This window comes from Falco cherrug, chromosome 3 (genome assembly GCF_023634085.1).
Source record: "Falco cherrug isolate bFalChe1 chromosome 3, bFalChe1.pri, whole genome shotgun sequence".
Lineage (NCBI taxonomy): Eukaryota > Metazoa > Chordata > Aves > Falconiformes > Falconidae > Falco > Falco cherrug.
This window is the reverse complement of record NC_073699.1, coordinates 73,072,572-73,091,930: the sequence shown is the minus strand read 5'-3', so window position 1 is coordinate 73,091,930 and position 19,359 is coordinate 73,072,572. Positions and strand designations below refer to the sequence as shown.

At 38.9% G+C, this 19,359-nt stretch overlaps 1 protein-coding gene across 2 annotated transcripts in view; it reads left to right on the top strand.

Annotated features, from left to right (window-relative positions):
* GABBR2 (gamma-aminobutyric acid type B receptor subunit 2) overlaps positions 1-19,359 on the top strand; it is a 487,779-nt gene that overhangs the window by 272,122 nt on the left and 196,298 nt on the right. For both annotated transcript variants that reach the window (XM_055706084.1, XM_055706085.1), the window contains exon 8: positions 5,128-5,188. In XM_055706084.1, coding sequence (XP_055562059.1) covers positions 5,128-5,188 — 61 coding nt within the window. The remainder of the gene's footprint in view (positions 1-5,127; positions 5,189-19,359) is intronic.

Sequence of the window (19,359 nt, the reverse complement as noted above, 5' to 3'; positions counted from 1 at the left end):
CCGTGCACACAAGCAAAGCAAAACGAGGAATTAATTCACCACTGCTCATGAGCAGGCATGTGTTCGGCCATCCCCAGGAGAGCAGGGCTCTGCCACACGTAATGGTTACTGGGGAAGACAAATGCTGTAATGCCAGATGTCCCCCCACTTCCTTCTTCTTCCCCCAGTTTATATACCCAGCATGACGTCCCATGGTATGGAATATCCCTTTGGCTAGTTTGGGTCAGCTGTCCTGGCTGTGTCCCCTCCCAATTTCCTGTGCCCCCCCAGCCCTCTTGCTGGCAGGGCCCTGGAAACAGAAAAGTCCTTGATTTAGTATAAACATCACCCAGCAACAACCCAAACATCAGTGTCCTGTCGACATTGCTCTCACATCAGAGCCCAAATGCAGCACTGTGCTAGCTACTAAGAAGAAAAGTAACTCAGCTGAAAACAGGACAATGGTAAAAGATTATAACACTGTAGATTTTTTGGGGGGGAAAAAAAGCACCAAATAATTACAGGAAAAGCAGCTGGACTCAGAGATGTATTAAAAAAACCCCACTCAACCAATCACATAAAAAAACCCCTAAACCGCACCCCTCTTCCCCAACTTAAGCTTCTATATATTTCTGTTGTCCAAGACACCTAACTTGCAATGTGCAACTAGTATTTTCCCTTGTGAGGTGGTTACACATTTAGGAAAACTGAGTAAAGCATAATCATTTAAGGCTGCATTATGAGTTATGCAGCTGCCATGGATCCCAAATATAGTTTATTGGGATGCTGTGTGCAGCAGTGGCTGTACATAGCAGCAGCAACAGCTGAGAGTACCACGCTGTGCAGACAGCTGATTCAGCTTCTCTTCCCCTCTCTGTTCACATCACTGTTTATTGGACAACAAGCCACACACTTCCAATTTCCTTCCCATCAACTTTTCAACAATAATTACTGATGTGAAGATCCTGTCCACAGCTCAGAGTTGGGCAGATCAGTTACAGAATTGGTATTTACTCTGTACTGGTAGAGAAAGGGGAAAAAACATATCTGTAGATGGTAGATTGAAGAAAATATAACAGGCGCTAAGATACCAGTGTGGGTTCTATTGGTCTCCACTGGGATGATCTGTATGTAATAGAGGAAGGGTTTGTTGATTAATTCACTATTTTAATGTATCGTAAAATACATGGTTTGATCTCAAGTGCAAGTAGTCCAATCATGCACTTGATTTAAAAGTTTAAGGACAGTGATCATATTTTACATCTCTCGAAGCAAAATAATTACTTGACTGGGAAATATTGACAGTACCTAAATATGCCTATGCAATGTCACCAGAACACAACAGAAGGTAAAAGGGGATTTTGTGTCTTGTATTCGTGATGGGTCACACCGTCTGGAGTCTGTACCAGCATATATGCTGGGGTATGTGGTAAGGTGAAAAGAAAAGACGAAATAGTACTAAGATTGGCTTTTGTAATGTCAGAGCTTAATGTGTGCATTAGTAATATCTATTATTAAAACATCCTCTACCTTAAATAAAGAAAAAACACTGTAAGTAATTTATGAATCTGAAGCCTAAAGAAGATAATTCTAGCTAAACCTTATGGTATGTTACCTCAGTGGCAAGGAAATTACTTGATGTGAGCTACAGAGTGTCATTGGATTATAACTCGCTTCTCATGCCATAAATCTAAAAAAATGACTAAAAAGTCATTTCTACAAAACAGGTTTCTGAAACATTGGTTGGCTTATTTCTTACTATCGTTGCTCTTAGTTTATAAAATCATGTACTACAACATTTTATTATATATTTATATAACATTTTTTACCCCAAATGTAATTGCCTTATTTTTCATAAAATAGTGGTGAAAGCATGGAGCAATAGGTGACTCTCATTAGTTTCCTTCCTATTTCTGTTTTAAGAAATGAAGTTATTGCTAGTTATACAATTTCTCAGTATTCATGAGGAGTGCTCCTTTCTGCCATGTTGGCAGAACCAAATACTGCAACAGCAACACTACATCCATCTCCTGGGGCTGCCTAAAGTCCCAGTAAAAATCTAGGAATTTTTCTCACCGAGCACACAGGAATTTTAGTCTTGAGGGGTTTAAATTACTTGAGATGCTGTAGCCACTTGTTGCATGTTATGAAGCAGCATGTTCCTGAGGGGCAAAGAACCAAGTGGTATGGTAATGATGCCTGGGTAATATGTACTGTCATTCATGGATTGCACTAGAGATTCCTGCTTTGAGGCTTATTGCTGATATGGGGTTTGTTCATTTTACCTTTGAAAACAGATTTATTCATTGGATTACACATCGAATAAATAGCCAATTTCAATTTCTCAAAATTGTTCTTTTTCCTGTTAATATCTGCGTGTATAACATACAGACTCTGTAGTTTGTGAACAATATCCAGGACAATGTCAGACTTCATAAAATAGTATTTAGAAATTGTTATTCTTTATAATGACCCTTTTGACTTTTTAGCATTTTCCAGTAATCTTTAATGAAAGTAAAACACTGTAATTGAATAACTTTGCACATAACAATGACATTTTCACGAGTTGTTCCATAACTCTTTCATCACCATCATCCATATCTTTATTTACCTACTACTTAGATATACTTAGATAGTATAACCCACCAATCTTAGCAAAGGGAAGTTGATAAAAACAAATACTTCTAAATTTTTTTTACATTTATTCAGAACATTCAGAACTGATTTATGTTTTGGTGATAGTTTCAGAACATGCCAATGAGGATGTATGTGTTTAGTCAGTAGATGCGTATGATATTTGCCTGTCCGACTGAATGCTGAAAATGTGTGTGATTTTGCAAGCAGCATTGATAATACTGCAAAACAGTTACACTTGGAAACTAGAAAATTTCTTGAGCCGGTACATTATACTATCAATAATAGATGACAATTGTAGATGGCCATCACGATAGATCTCCTGTGAAGACAGGCTAGAAGAGTTGGGATTCTTCAAGAGCTGGAGAAGAAAAGGCTCCAGGGAGACCTTACAGCAGCCTTCCATTACCTAAAGGGGACTTACAAGAAAGCTGGAGAGGGAATTTTTACAAGGGCAGGTAGTGACAGGGCAAGGGATAATGGCTTTAAGATCAAAGAGGGTAGATTTAGATTAGATATTAAGAAGAAATTCTTTACTGTGAGGGTGGTGAAGAACTGGACCAGGTTGCCCAGAGAAGTTGTGGATGCCTCATCCTTGGAAGTGTTCTAGGCCAGGTTGGATGGGGCTTTGAGCAACCTGATCTGGTGGGAGGTGTCCCTGCCCATGGCAGGGGGGGTTGGAACTAGACAGTATTTAAGGCCTCTTGCAACCCGAACCATTTTATCATTCTATGATAGCAGTGATGTTTGTGCTCCATGTTTAACCATAGATACCACTCTAGTAGACTACAACTTACAGTTCTATTAACTTGTAATAAAACAATAAAAGGAGATAAAGTTACAGTAAAAAGCAGTAAATTTAAAATCAAATTAAAAACTTATCCACACAGTGAAAAATTTAATTACAGAATTCTCCGATGCAGGTCACAGAATCAAGAATTTAGCAAGACTAAGACTGGGTTGACTATAGCTATATGTCTGCAATAAGTGATGCTTGCATAGCATCTTTATAAGTTTTTAATATTATCTACTGTTTTTTGCTTAAACCAAGTAGCCACTTAAACAAAGTAGCCAAGTGCATTAGGATGATGCTGAAACAGATGAAGGGATAGTAAAAACTGCTTCTCCAAACTAAAGGAGATCTGGATGAAGGCTGCTAAAGTGCACACATAAATCTGCCTGCTAATGTTTTAGGTTCTTTCCTGGAGCTGTGTTAGCAGCCACTGGATGAGACTTAAGCTTTACTGGATTTCATTAGGAGTAGCTCCCGTATCCTTCTGTAGCTGTCACCAGCATCTCTCCCATTACTGGTATACATGTCTCTTGCTCTCGTTTTGTCACATATAGGTGTTTTTGTCTTTTACTGCTTAGCACAAAGTTTCTTATATTTGTTGGAGGGTGTCATTTTCTGTTTATCAAAGGGAAGTTGTGTTTGGTTGCTTGCAGAAAACGTGGAATGGGTATGCTGTACTCTGCATCTGTTGTACAGTTCCTGCAGGCAATTGATTTCAGTAATTCAGATGGTTGTCTTCCATGCATCCCCTTAGTGACCAGAAAGGGTTATCCAAAAAGGGGCTGGCTTGCACAGAGAAATGCATTGTAGCCTTAAATACCTATCATTTGTTTTCTCTTACCTTGATTCCTCTAAAACAAAGAATAATGTACATGATAATAATAAACCAAACTAGGGATGCAATAAAACAGCAATCTATATTGACAGCACTCAGCACTCCACTGTGGGTTCAAAATATTAAAGATACTTCTTAGCATAAATGAATGAAAACCTGTTCTTTCATACTCAATTATGAAATAGCTGAAGTAAGGAAGAAATTTAACAAGATCTTTTCTTAATGTAAATTGGAAAGATGGGATGAAAGATGAGAGTAATTTGCTAGGGATATGTGAGGAGGTTTCAGTGTCATGTAGCCATTATTTTGAGGAGTAACAATGAGTTGCAAAACAAAGGGTAGTACTGACTTAATGGCTTTACATTTAAAAAGAATTCTAGGACATGCATATTGGTGTAGTACAAAACCAGGCCACGAGCTACTGGTATCCATAATCAAGTAGAATAAGTATATAAGATAAGATATAAGTAGATTATAGAGCCATTTGGAGAACCATATGATGAATGAAATGGACAACGATTTTCTTGTGTGATCTTTGATAACTCTTACATATCCTTGGTAAAAACAATCACGGAGTGAAAATCAATTATTTGCTTATCTCTCATCATCTGAGGTTGAGTAAGTTACTGGCTTTATTGTACCTAAATTTCCATCCCTGAAAAGTGGGTGATAGCATTGGTCAATTTTCTAAGGCCATTTGAAACACGTGGAAGAAAACTTTAAGGAGGTGTAATTGCGTTATTTTAACCTTTGTTGAATCTGCTGTCTTCAAATTTAAACCTTACTTGGGTAATTTTAATTGTGAACGGAAAATAATTGCAGTGCTAACAAAACTATATTATGAGAGATTTATGAAACTTATAAGGCATTTATTTATCTTATTTAGGGTCAAGTTGTTTTCAGAAATGGAGAGAGGATGGGAACCATCAAATTTACGCAATTCCAAGGTAGGTTGCAAACAGTTCAATTTTCATTATAATTATGTATGCAGTTTCAAATTTGTGTGGCGTTTGTTTCAGGATGTTTTAAATAGTACAATTATTTTGAAAAACAGTTGCTCAGAAGATGCAGCAGAATACTTTGAAAGTTTTGTTACCTGCTTAAAATACTGTGTTTTTGAACCCTGAGTGCTCTGAGGTATTCCCAGATATTTCCAGGAACTTTTCTAGAAGAAAATCCACATACTTACAGAAACTACTGATCTGTAACAGCCAACAGCTGTTGGAAAAACTCTCCTGGTCAGCTAATCATCCACTTCTTAATACAGTTTCTGAAAACTGAATCTGGAGAGGAATTTAGAGAGAATTGTTGCTGCTAAGCTCTTTCAAGTTAGTGTTGTGCTTTCTAAAGACTCACTTTTGACATTCCACAACTGCTTTCTAAAAGTTGCTTCAGGAACTGGTCCCTCAGCATGCAGAGAACACAAACTGCTGACCCCATCCCTTGGAGGCAACACACTCCACAGTGCGACCTGCCAAGCCCGCTGCATCCTCTCAGCCTGAGCTGCTCCTGCAGGGAATGGTCTCAGCAGCGGAGACCACAAATGCAGCCATGGGGATTTGTCAAGGGTTGTTTGCAGCCCAGACAAGGTGCTTGCTTGGGAGAGTTTCCTGCAGAAATGGTGATTCATAGAAGACATGTTATAGTTCTCTCTGCAGTATATAAAATGCAATTCATGTTTTTCTTCCTGGGCTGAGGCTGAGATAAAACTGGAGATGATTGCATTTGGATGGTCTCATTAGAGTAGTGGTGAGAATGCTGGCAAATCCTTTTCAGACAATGCATGAGAAAGAAGCTTGCGCTGCCTTTGTCTTCAGGAGATCGCTTTAAACATAATCCTGCTGACCATGTTACAAAGGCTTATCCTTTAAACAGAAATTGTCTGCTGTATGGGCATTATTATTAATGAGCAGCAATGCACTTGAGGGGATCTGTTACTCATTCTAATTTACTGAAGCAATCTTGGGGATTGCTCTTGCCTTCACAGCTATAACTGATGCTATTACCTCATGTTCCCTGAAGCATTTCTGCCCACTAAAACTTTGCAGATGTCATCTCATGATAATATAATTTAGAAATTCTTGCTCAACACTAATGATAAATATTGATTGCTTCCTCTTCTTCCCCCCACACCCTCCCATTTCTTCATAGTAGCGGTGTTTACAGCCACATGAAAGAATCATGAGAAAATATTGTAAGGGGATTTTACAAGAGGTGTTTATTCTTCAGAAGTCTGAAGGAGCCCTTATGCATTATGCCTAAGGCAGCTGTATGTACCTTTCTAGAGCATCTGAACAAGGAGGAAGTTTGGCACGTTCCTTCTGCACACTGAGGATGTGACTGTGGATTATGTCGAGGTGCAACATGTATCATCTGGACAAGTGATAGAACTCCGGGATACCTGATTTGTTATTTTCAACAATTCAAATTGAGTTTCTTTACAATGTTTTCAGTTTCACATCAGATTTACATCTATTTCAGAACTAATTCAGGCCCTTACTTGGGATTTGATCATTAACCTACAGGAAAAAATAACCAAGGCAGGAGACGGGCTGGGTTATCTCTCATGCAAACAATAGGCTGTCAACACATCTGAAGTCTGGTCTTAAGTTTTGTTTCATTTCTTACTAATTTTGGAAATGAATGTACAAAAACATATGAGAAATTGAAATAAGGAACAGTATAACAACATAGGTGAAACTTACCTATCTTTTTTTAACTATAAATGATATTATATTTTTTCTGTTCTTTCATTGGTATTTTTTTATACAAGGCTTTTACACTCAATATTTGTGGTATAATTGTAGAAATTATTAATTTGTTCAAAAGAATACTTTATTGGTTAGGAAGCTTTCTGAAACAGTCTCATTAACTTTAAAGAAATCTTGGACCATTGGGGAAGTTCCTAATAATGGAAAGAAGTTAATTAAGTCCAGTACTTAAAATGGTAAATGGGATTTTCCTTTGTCATTGTAGCTGTTAGGTGATATCGAGCTTAAAACCCATATAAAACTCATTCATTAATATTTTATTTTAGAATATGACACAAATCATGATGATTTCTAGGAAAAAAAGACCACATCAAAGATGTCTTGTAAACGCTTTTGTGAGATTAAATGTAATTATGAGAATAGAGTATATAAAGTGTATTAGTAACTTTTTATTCAAACATCATAATTGGGAATCATCAGTTTTAGTGTTCTATACTGCAAGAGTTATTTCTTCATCTGCAATGTTTTATAGTTTTGTTAACAATTTGAACGAAAATGCACAGTTATTACAAATAATTCAATGCAGAAAAATAAAATGGGTAAATAGATAATTGTATCTCAGACGTAGGATTCCTTGGCCAGCAATACTTTTCCTCATTTGCCAGGGTAGAAAATTTCTAGGTAGACTCAGGACCTTCATTTTCTATTCTTTGCTGGCAACTCTTGTGTTAATGAGACTATCTGCAAACATCATGGCTATGAAAAAAGCAGACAACCATGTCTGCCAGGGGCAAGGGAAAACCAGCCTGTGAGAGTTTAGAAGGTAACCGAGGTATGCCTGACGCACTGTGATGAAATTTTGAATAGCTGGTTTAATTTTGAATCTGGATATAGTTTTTCCCAAATTCACGCTAGTCATGTCTGTTTTTCAGCTTCTGTGCAGCCTGTTAGTGTTTCAAGTGGCCAAACAGATGGTGCCAGAGATAGCTGTGACCAAACTACTTACTGCTTTATAGATCATGAATACCACCCAGGAATGATTTAGTATGCAGCAGAGAATACAAAGCACATTTCATAGCATTTTCTTCCCCTACCTTACTGGCATATAAAGAGCAGTCTGTCAGTCTAGCTCAAATATCCAAGTGATGTTTGAAGCTGGCATCCTTCCGAATGAATGGCAATTTTTCCACGGGTGCAATAAATGGACTATTCTCTTTGTCAAACATGTAGTTGAAGTAGATAGCCAAAATCTTTTGGCTGGTGAAAGCTGAAAGAGCCCTGGCAACTGTTGTGTGCATATCAAGGAGCGGGGAGGGAAGCAACAAAACTGAGATTGTAGATTGCTGTGATACAGGACGCTGCAAGAACAGACACATACCTGTCTTTCAAAGTGTTTCACTTTTTCGCAGATCTTTTCTGATTAATCTGACTGGAGCCTAAATGGCGCCTTGCTTTCAGCCATATTCCTATTTCTGTCAGACATTAGAGAAACTCTTAAGAGACTTCTGTGCTGTAATAGGTTAAAAAGGAAAACTAAAGCTGAATTGTAAACAAATACCATTGAAATGTGCATAAATCACGCTTCTTGTAGATAGGAACAAAGTCTGTGGTACTGCCTGTTGAGAAAACTTGAAGAAAGTGAGTGGTCATCTGCTGTGTCTTTCTGGGAAGAATTTAAGAGTTTCAACTCATTTAACCGGGTAATATGATAACAACATTTGCTTGTGTTGAAAGCTGATCTAGGTACCGAGCAAGAATGAGAGCATGGCTTGTCAAGTGGTCTTCTTAGAAAAGGCCTCACTGAATTTCTGCAGTAAATGCCCCAGATATTCTTCTCTGAGTTTAATCAACAGAAATAGACAAACAAATGTCTACTCTACAGTGAAGAGAAAGCTACATGAGAATCCTGGATTTCTTAACTGGAGCCTCGGTTCATCTACTTAGTTCCTAATTGTTGTCCCCAGCTGCTTCAATGAAGGAGACATTAGCAATGCTCCAGAACCACCTACAGATACAACAACTTGTTCTCCAGGGTCATCAATCCAACCCTGGAAAAGTTTCCTTCTGTTATTCTAAGTATGATCCAGCAGAGTCTTAACTACTTTTGGTTCTTGCTTCCATATGGGTTCATATAAATAATAAGACTAATGGCCTCTGAATATTTTTTGTATATTTACACCTGTCCAGTATATACCACACAGAACCAGTCTTTGGATCTTCTTTCTGTGATAATGTTGGAGGAATACAATCCAATAAACAGAAAATATTTAATGACCACTCTAAAAACTCACATTTGAAATATCTCATGTCATATCTGGAATCCATGGTGTCGAACATCCAGAATCAGTGGATTCAGATTTCTCTGCTTCTGCAGCATATTTACAAAGTGAGAATAAAATCTCCTTATAAATATCAAAATTTTTGAGTGATTAAGGAGTACCTTTGAAGAGCCATATATGAACTTAGGGGAAAAGTAAATAAAGAATTTCAGAATTCTGTTGGCTGAGCAGAATCTGAATGGTGAACAATAAATAATCACTAGTGTCACATTGTTCATGTGATGAACAATAAAATATGTAAAACTGTGTGGTGTTTATCCTGGGCAGCTGCATTCTTCTGGAAAAGATCTTTCTGTCATTAAGGACTATTATTTTGCATGCAAAAAAGAGATTTAAGGAGTCAGAAATCTTGCTTCTGTCACATCCTAACTGGAGTACTTGACTGAAATCACAAAAGTGTTTGGTAGACTTGGTGTGCAGTATTGACTCCATTCTGTCTCCTTATAAATAATGTAGCTAGATTGTAGCTGTTCCTATCTTAGCCACCACTGTTTTTGTTAGCTTAATGATCAATTCATCCTGTCAAATTAAGCCTGTTTAACAGTACCCGTGGTGGCTTGTAGCAATTTTCCAGCACACCGCACACACAAACCTCCCCCCACCATGTCCTAAACAAGCTTTTTTAGCTCCAGGGCAGTTAGTGGTGGCTAGGTCGAACCTTTATTAGATCCCTCCCATCTGAAATCCCCCTAAACAATAGTTTTCTACGTGCTGTCAGATGTTTCAATACCAGTTAGTCCTGATAGTTTGAACTGTGGTATACAAAAACCCACTTGTCTTATAACTTGTCATTTAGGGTGCTGATTCAGCAAATAATTTAGGCAGTGCATTTCAGTCACACTACCTCTGTGGAGTACCACTTCCATCTTTTGTTGGCAATGATGTTTTCTTAAGCGATTTGGGTTAGTATAATCTATGTGAAACTTACGAAACTACAAGGTGTCAGCAAAACTGATTTAGAGTCCCATTTCAATGACAAGGATAGTCATCTAATACGGAGAGATGTGCCAAGCAGAGTGCTGACAGGGTGTGCCTTAAATCTGGAGTCACTGAATATTGTTATTGCTGATTAAGAAGATGACCTAGAATATGTAATTATCAAATTAAAAGTGATGTCTGAGGGAGCCAGCAAGCACAAAGGGGACTAGACAAGGATTCAAAAAGATATTAAAAAATTGAAGAAGTAATCAGGAAAAAACAGGATGCAGTTTATTTATGTCAAATGCCTGGCGCTACGTTGGGAGTAAACTGCTGTACAAATACAAAATGGGGAACAATTCACCACGCCATAGTTACACGTAAAAGCAACTAGGGATTACAGTGGGTCACAGGCTGAACATGAATAAGCAAAAACATGAAGTTAAAAGAAGAAAAATCCTGTACTGGGGTGTAGAAATAATATCCTTTTAAACTACCCAGTGCCAAAAGGCTACAGCTAACTACTGTATCCAGTGCTCATTTAAGGAAAATGTGTAAAGATGACAGAATATTAAAAAATGAATTAAAAATTCATTACAAAAAGCAAAAGATCTAGGCTGCTTAGAGAAGACAAGAAGGTTGAAATATGTGACAGTTGCTGCCTACCTTCTAGAGCTGTAACCCACAGAAGTCCTCCAAGTAGGTCCTTGAAGAGGCCAAAGTTAGCTCTGCTGAAGTCCAGAGTTGCAATCCTACTTATTGCCCTGCTTCGTCCACGCAGGATCCTGAATTCCACCATCTCATGGTCACTGCAGCCAAGGTTGCCCCCAACCTTCACATCTCCAACCAGTCCTTCTTTGTTTATGAGTACAAGGTCCAGGCACCTCGCCTCATTGCCTCCTCAGCCACCTGCATCAAACAGTTATTATTAGCGCTCTGCAGGAGTTTCCTAAACTGTGTGTGCCCAGCTGTGCTGGCTCTCCAGCAGATATCAGTGCAGGTGAAGTTCCCCATGAGAACCAGGGCCTGTGATCAGGAGGCTCCTGCCAGCTGTCTGTAGAAGGCCTCATCGACTTCCTCTCCCTGACCAGGTGGCCTGTAGCAAACACCCACAGCAGTGTCACCCATGTTGGCCTGCCCCTTATATCTTTACCCATAATCTCTGGACTCATTCTGCACCCACCCTAGGCAGAGCTCAACACATTCCAGTTGCTCCCTCACACAAAGAGCAACCCCACCACCTCGCCTTGCTGGCCCGTTTCCTAAAAGCTGCATAGACACCCATGACAGCGTTCCAGCCATGTGAGCTGCCCCACCGTGTCTCTGTAACTGCAATGGGGTCATGGCCCTGTGACAGCACACAGATCTCTCATTCTTCCCGTTCAGTTCATTCCCTGCGCTGCGTGTGTTGGTGTACAGGCGTTTCAGAGAGGTAACTGAGCATGCAGGTTTCCCGGGAGGGGTACAAGAGGATCCACCACAGCCACAGACACCCTTGAGGTGGCTTATTTGTTGTAGATCTTTGAATTATTTCTAGTAAGAGACCTAGGTAAAGTATGAAACCCTAGACTGGTGGTTAAGGGTATTTGTAAGGAGGAAACAGATTTATTTGCTCTTCCAACATTGGTTCTGTTTTTGTTTTCCTTTAAATCCAATGTATTATTTGAATGTAAAATGCTTAAGTAATCTTTGGGTCTTGGATCCCTCATTCAAGTGAGGATCATAATAGGTTATAGTGTCAGGCCCTCTCAGCCTTTGTCTCTAGTACATCAATGTCAATTGTTTTCCTATGTTGTACAAGATTTTAGCAGGACAAATAGTGAAAGTCGTTATCCAGATGTATATATAGCCTGGTCATAAATAGAAAGAGGTGAAAATTACAGTTCTTCTCAGGAAGAAAGTGAATTGAATCTGGGGTTCCCAAGTGTATGATGACTCCTCTAACCATTTATATTGAAATAGGTAACTATTTGAAAGGGAAGTGCTTCACCACCCCTTCTGCTGGTGTGTTTTAAAGAAGAGACTCCCGGTCAGTTCTTGACAGAAAGAGGTGATTCCTCCCTCTTCAACACACATACATACACATGCACACTAAAAACCCCACAACCACTGATAATGAAGAAATCTATCAAGAAATACTATCTACCTCCTGGAAAGACCAAATAGAAAAGTGAAACAATCCTTGTCTGCATACCAAGCAAAGGCATTTGGAGTGCAGAGGTTTTGGTGTTTCAGTGCCTAATGATGTAACACCTGATAATCTGTTTGACCATATTTATTTGTGTGGCTAGTGCATGAAGAATTGCACTACTGGGTCAGATAACGAGCTCTGCCCAGCTCAGTATCCACTCAGTAGTGGATACTGAGGAAAGGATACGGCATATGCCATTTATGGGTATCTGTGTCAGAACAGGCATATATAGAAATGATTTTTCTTTATTTTACACTCTGAGTTCCCAAAGGCAAGTGTTTTCATGACTTCTTGAGCTGGAGGGTGTCTTTGGACCATCAAGTTTAACAATTGCATGTGGATTTATTTTCCATCAATTTGTCGTATCTTTCATGAATCCATTTATACTTCTGGCTTTCAACACATCCAGTAGCAATGAGTTTCACAACATAATTATGCATGTAAAGATTAAAGCCCTTCCATCTGTTTGTTTTCTTCTTTTAAACCAGCTACCTCAAAATTTCATTGGGCATACCCTGCTTCTTTTAATGTGAGAAGCAATGAATAATTGTGTCTAGCTCGCTTTCTTCATATCATTCATGTCTTACAGATCTCTCTTATCAATGACACTCTTTTAGAAATGAGTCCTTGTCATCTATATAGTTTTTCATCACGTATAAGCTGCTCAATAATTTTAATATTCCCTTACCTTTCCTGATACTTATTCCCTTTTTGTGAGAATTTAATGAGAGCCACACATCGCACTGAAACACCTACCTCCATACCTCACGCTGCTGAATGACCTTTCTGTGTTAACCGCTTTCCCAATATTCTGTTCTACCATGTTCATCATATCTTTGCCTATTCTGCCACCAGTGAGCACAGCACTGATGTTTTCAGCCACAGTAAGTCTAAGGTGTCATCCTGGATGCTATTAAGTAATTAGTACCAACCACTATGTACGTATATGTGAGATAATTTTGCTTATATGTTACTCTGTACCTTACTAGCATTGAACGTCACCTGTCATTTTATTATCAGTATCTCAGGCACCCTTATACCAGTCCTCTGTCAGATGAAAACATAAAGGAGATTATATTTTTTATATGTTTGTACCTGTTTCCCCCTGTTATTGTCAGGTTATTTTGGGCACATTTCCTGTTCAAAACCTCCTAGCAGCACTGTTTTCCCTGAAGCAGTTATTCCTCTTGTAATCTATTCTATTGGTACTATTTACTCATAGTAGAGTTTTTGGTTTGTTTGGTTTGTTTTTATAAATAAACATGGAATAACATATTGAGATTCAGGTACCTAGGTTCTGCATGTGTACTGTCAAACTGGAGGAAGGAAAGATAATAGCTAAAGAAGTTGTTTGAGGTCTTAGGGCATTGCTTATAAAGGAAGATTAATGGGATTAAGTGTGTGGAGATGCTAGAGTCGCCTCATTTGGAACAAGCTGTATTGTGTGGATATAAATTGCAAGGCCAGGGAGGACGCACTGAAAGGGTATGCTGATACTGCAGCTGCTGGTTGTCACAGCAGCTTATTTTGTTTTACCTGAGCTAGCTTTAAACAGGCCAACCAGGGTACTGCTAGCTGTGTAGCAACAATAACATTGAGCAGACTAATCTGGAAATCTGCCCAGGAGAAAATAAGCATTTTGGTAGGTAACCTTTCCTTTGGGAGCGTGACTATGGGAGAGCACAGCTTTGCAGCTATCAGCGTTCAAGCTAGTTTAAGGCTAGCTGTGTACTTCTGTGCTACCCAAAGTTGCAGGAAGCATGACAGAGTTGATGGGAGGAGTTGAATTCAGTATTTTCCCCCAGGCATGAGAGACAGACACGTGTGAGGAGCAGGGGAGACCTATTTATCGCTGTGTGTCTGTGCCTGTGTTTTAAAGAGCAGTTCATCCCTTGAGAGGTGTGTTGGACTTTGCAAATAATTATTTCTGGGACAAACACACACATTATAGAAATAGCTGTAGTTTTTATAGATTCCACTTCAGTTCATCTGGCATACTCTGAGGCACAAAGTGTTTCATAGGAACCGAGAAGTCGCTGTCACTATTTTGTGCAAAAATGTCATAGGAGTTGACTTTAATACTAAGGAAAAGGACTAAGATTCAAAAGTAACAGCAAAGAAAAAAAGTTGGAAAGCAACAGAAAATAATTTTACAATGCTTAATCTCTATGAAAATTTGAAGTATCCAGCTCCAGAAAGTTAACAGAAATCAGTACCCCACTAAAGAAATGGTGTTTGAGAAGGACCTGCAAGAATTGCCAGCTGTCTCCTTCAGAGCTCTCCTACTTTTTATTTTTTTGCAATTGGTATTCAGAATCCTACTTCTACTAGAGTTAATTTGTCCAGATGTTTAATTTTAGGTGAGGTACAGTGCTGTCCCACCTTTTCACCACCCAGTCCTCCCCATCTTTTGAAGAAAGGCAATCTCTCTCGAGGGCTGCAGAGCCGTCCAGACCTGCTGCTCTCTGCAGAGCTGTGTGCTGGCAAGTATGTCCCCTCAGCATCTCAGAGAGACAGTCTTCTCTGGAAGGAGTTGTGATACAGCTACAGGAGGATAAAAAGAGACAGAAAACTTATGAGAAATCCATCAGATTCTGGTATATCTTATGGGAAAAATATTTCATTTGACATAATTAATAGAGAATGCAGTCTATTGCAATGACATTGTCCCTAACCTGTAGGTTAAATATTTCCCCAAGAGAAACAAACCCATGAAACAGAACAACTTTAATTCTTAATGAATGGAAAAGAAGAAAATGAAGCTTATCTAGGTCACTAAAGGGACGTAGATTTATTGCTTGACATTACAGCATTTGAACAGACAAAACCAGAATATTGTTTAGTAGTAGTATACCATGCCAGCTTGTGAAGGTTTGCGTAGTTGCAGGCTAGAGATACTGAGATAAGGTTATAATGCCTGACAGATTTCTAAGTCAATGGAAATTTATTACAAAGAATATTTGACAAAAATTTCCTTTAGGCACCAACTTCTGGGATGGTAGGCTATATTAACACAGTGTTATGAGAAAACAAAGATGACAAACAGACCTATCATAGATAAGGGAGATGAACAAGGAATGCTTTTAAAAAAAGCAGTGAAGATGTTTTTTTTCACTGTGTAGGTGACCAAAGGCAGTTGTGAATTGTATGCTGCAGAATCCATATAGGCATTCATACTAAACCTTTGAAAGCACAGGAACAGTATTAATCCACATATTAGCTTCTTACTACAGGTACAAAAAGACTAAATTTCTTTTCAAATTTACTAGCCCCCCTTTTTGCACCCTAATCATAGTTTCATTTTGTTCTGTCATTACAAGTGCTAATTTAGTTTCAAGTCATGGCTGATCATGCAGTCACTGTATTGGCACCTTGTTCTCTAAGCTGACATTTTAGTTTCTGTAAAAACAATCTGTTTCAATACATCATCACTGGAATCTAGTTCAGAAATTAAAGAGTTCTGATTCTGTAAACACAGTAATAGAAAATAAGCACATGTAATTATTAGTTTTAGGAGAAAAACTTTTGGATTTTGTTTACGTGATAAAAGTCTGACCTTTAGTAACACTCTATAACAGCACAGGTGTCATTTTCTGGCTTGAATCATGTAATCTAAAATAATGATATTATATTTGTTATACTTCTATGGTAAGCATCTCTCTGTTTATTTTCAGTGAATCTTGTTGACTTGCTTTAACAGGAATTTATCTCCCTCCCTATCACAAGAAACAAAATGGGGATGTCAGTTCAGGAAATAGTAGCATTCCATTTCTTTATTCCCAGTGATAGTATAAACCCTTTGTAGTTACATAAACTGATGGAGGGCAAGCTTATTTTTCAGAATTCCCTCTAGCAGACTCTGGGGGTCAAAAAAGCTGTAGATAATTAGGACTTAGGCAAAACATCTTTAAAAAGCTTACTATGGACCCTAATGTCGCCTTGCCCCTGGAGCAAAAGGACTGGGTCATATTCTTCCTGCTCTTGAGTTATTGGTTCAAAAATTGAAACTAAAGGGAGATCATGAATGTGGACTGCTGAAAAAAATGTCTCCTTAGAATTCCATCCATCTTGGTATTTGTTATCTGCAGCTGGAGTGCGTGTATAATTTTTTCCTTAAATGATTATGGAGGACAAGGGATGAATTCTTCATAAGTAAATTATTTCATTAAATTGATCTAGTACATCTACCTGTAAAGAAATTATTTCACCACAGATGATTTAGCAGTGATTTAGTTCAAACTACTGCCAGAATGAAAAATGCATCGAATTAATACTGTACGTGTAAGAAACAGACTCAGGCACAGGAATAAGGAACTGTCATTTGTACATAAAACTAAGTGCTATTTTATGTGATCCCTAACTACCGACACAAAGCTGTTTGATACCTTGCTGTGTTCTCACTATATTTCTCCCCACTTTTTTTTAACTTCTATGCCATGGAGACATTTTTCCTTCTTGAGCTACTTTCTGCGTGTCCATTTCAGAGCTATCCAGGCCATGCTTGACCTTGACAGACACTGTACAGTCTTTGCTAGCTAATCCCTTGTGTAGTAGCATATATGTATAATAATCAATTTCTTTTTATTGTACCAGATTTAGGACTTGCCTTCTCTGACTAGGTGGGCTCAGAAGCCCCACTTGGCATGAGAAGCTCTGGCACAGCCTCCCTGTCCACTGCAAATCATCTTGGGGCTACCAGTAAGGGTTAGTTTGAAGGAGGAGGAAAAGAGCAATATCTCATTAAAAAGGTACCCCCTAAGGTCCCCCTGGCTAGCTGCATGCCAGCTTTTGCCCCGAGCAGGCTGGATAGCTTTTCCCTGGGAAACATATATTTCCATCTATCATAAAGCCATGATGGATCCTTGCCTCAATTAGAAGTATGCTATAGGTCCCAAATTAGTAATCCAGATTCCATGTTCTGGCCGTTTTTAAAGGTCAGGTTATTTATATACCTGGTGAGGCAAATAGCTCCGCGTTCTGCCCTGAACTGTTAAAATGGAAAGCTGACTATGTCAAGGGAAGCAGATTCCTGTGCTCCTCAGCCTGCATATTGGAAAGAACACGGTGTCTAAGATATACAGAGACCCAAATCCTTGAGCAATTTTACTCTTTTACAAGACTGCTTGTACCACATAGGTTACAAGATGGAGCCGCAGTGAGTCCGGTCTATTGCAGGGGTGTTGCACATTCATAAAACCTGAAGCATGTCTTTGGCAGTCCCGGGTTATGGTTGGAATTGATAATCTTAAAGGTCTTTTCCAAACTAAATGATTCTATGATTCTATGTCCTTCTTGCATTTTGGAGAGAAAATAAGGAGAGGCTCCCTGCGCAGAGCGAGGGGAACTAAGTCTTCCTCTCATTCTGGCCCTTCAAAAGGTCAGTGCAGAAAGTGTTATAACACAAAGTGATTTTAACCTGACTTTGCTAATGTGACATTTGGAGCATGGTTGTGGCAGTCTGATGTGACAGCAGGCGAATATTGTGTTGTGTTAGTAAATGACAGAGGCCCTGATAAAAGGAGGAAGTTGTTCACATATTTAGTCTGTGCTTCCCCCCTCAAAAGGGAAAGACTATGAAAAGCCCCTGAAGTGTGAATCACAAAGGTCAGTAAATACACAAAGGGCTTCTTGAATTCAGAGGAGAGAACAACATTTTTGAAAAATCATTCATGAATTTTCTCATCCAGAAAATCTTAAGTTGGATTTAAGGTTGCAGTTGTATACGGAAGCTATAGATCATCAAAAGCTATGTAACTGCTTATATCCAGATTTGATAAATTCAGCTGACAAACAAAGTGATAACCTGCAGCCAAATGCTAGATTATTGTCTCTGTGTTACAGGTTTGGTTTTCAGCACTCTAGGCCTATTTTAATCACTGAAAACCTCCCAAGTCTCAGGCAGCTTTAGGCCAGCTGATGATGTACTATGATAGCTAAAACCAGTGGTGCTCATAACTCAAACTGTGGGCTGGTCTGAAATTAGTGGGGCTTACAGAAGAATGAGTTCTGGGAAGGACTCTGGGCTTGCAGTTCATAAATATGTATACATGTGTCCTGTGGATATAGAGTGCCTTATTGATGCCATGGACCAGCAGGTAAGTCAAATATTCCACCCCTCTTCTGGGCTTGTGTTGGACTTATGCTTCTGTTTCCCTTATTGATTCATGTTTTGTTTTGTTTTGTTTTTTTTAACCAAAGTACGGTATTTCTTTTTTAGCCCTCTATGACCTATCTACATGTATGGAAGATGCTGACAAAATGTAAGAAATATAAAATATTAGGGGGAAAGACAACTGAGTCACAAGACTTGTATTTCCAAATCATTCAGGCATTTTGAAAATGCTACCCAAAATGGATTCTCCCTAAATGAAGCAAATCTGAAACCTACATGTTTTGTAAGATGAAGTAGTCAGATAAATGCTTCTCCCTCAGCTTCGTAACTGAAGACTTGAGCATGTAAGCAGTTTCCCAAGTTTTTTTCGCCTTAGACATTTGTTGTGATTGACAAAAGAGATCTTGCCAGAATAACAATAATGTTTTCTTGCTCTTTTCCTGAATTAAAAAAGAAAAAATGGTCTAGGTAGGAGCATCGCAAAGTTCCGCAGTTCTGCCTTGTGTAATTTGGTGTTGAGCTTTCTTAACGTGAGATCCTAAAAGGAATAAAAGTTTATCTTAAATGATCTGTCAGGTTCAATTTATTTGCGGTAATTGGCCTGGGGCTCTCCCATTTAGCAAAACCTTGGCTGCTTCTGCGTGGGCAGAGAAGCTGGAAGAAAAGGCTCTTTTTGCTGCCTACAGATGCACCCATACAAAGCAAGTCAGCTAGCATCCCTGGCAGGACTTCATTATCCCATAGGGCCATGGACAGATGTACTGGAAAAATAACTTTGAATCTTCGCAATCTGCATACATACCTCCATGCGTTGGGCAGCAGATACCAGCACAAATGCACGCTGCCC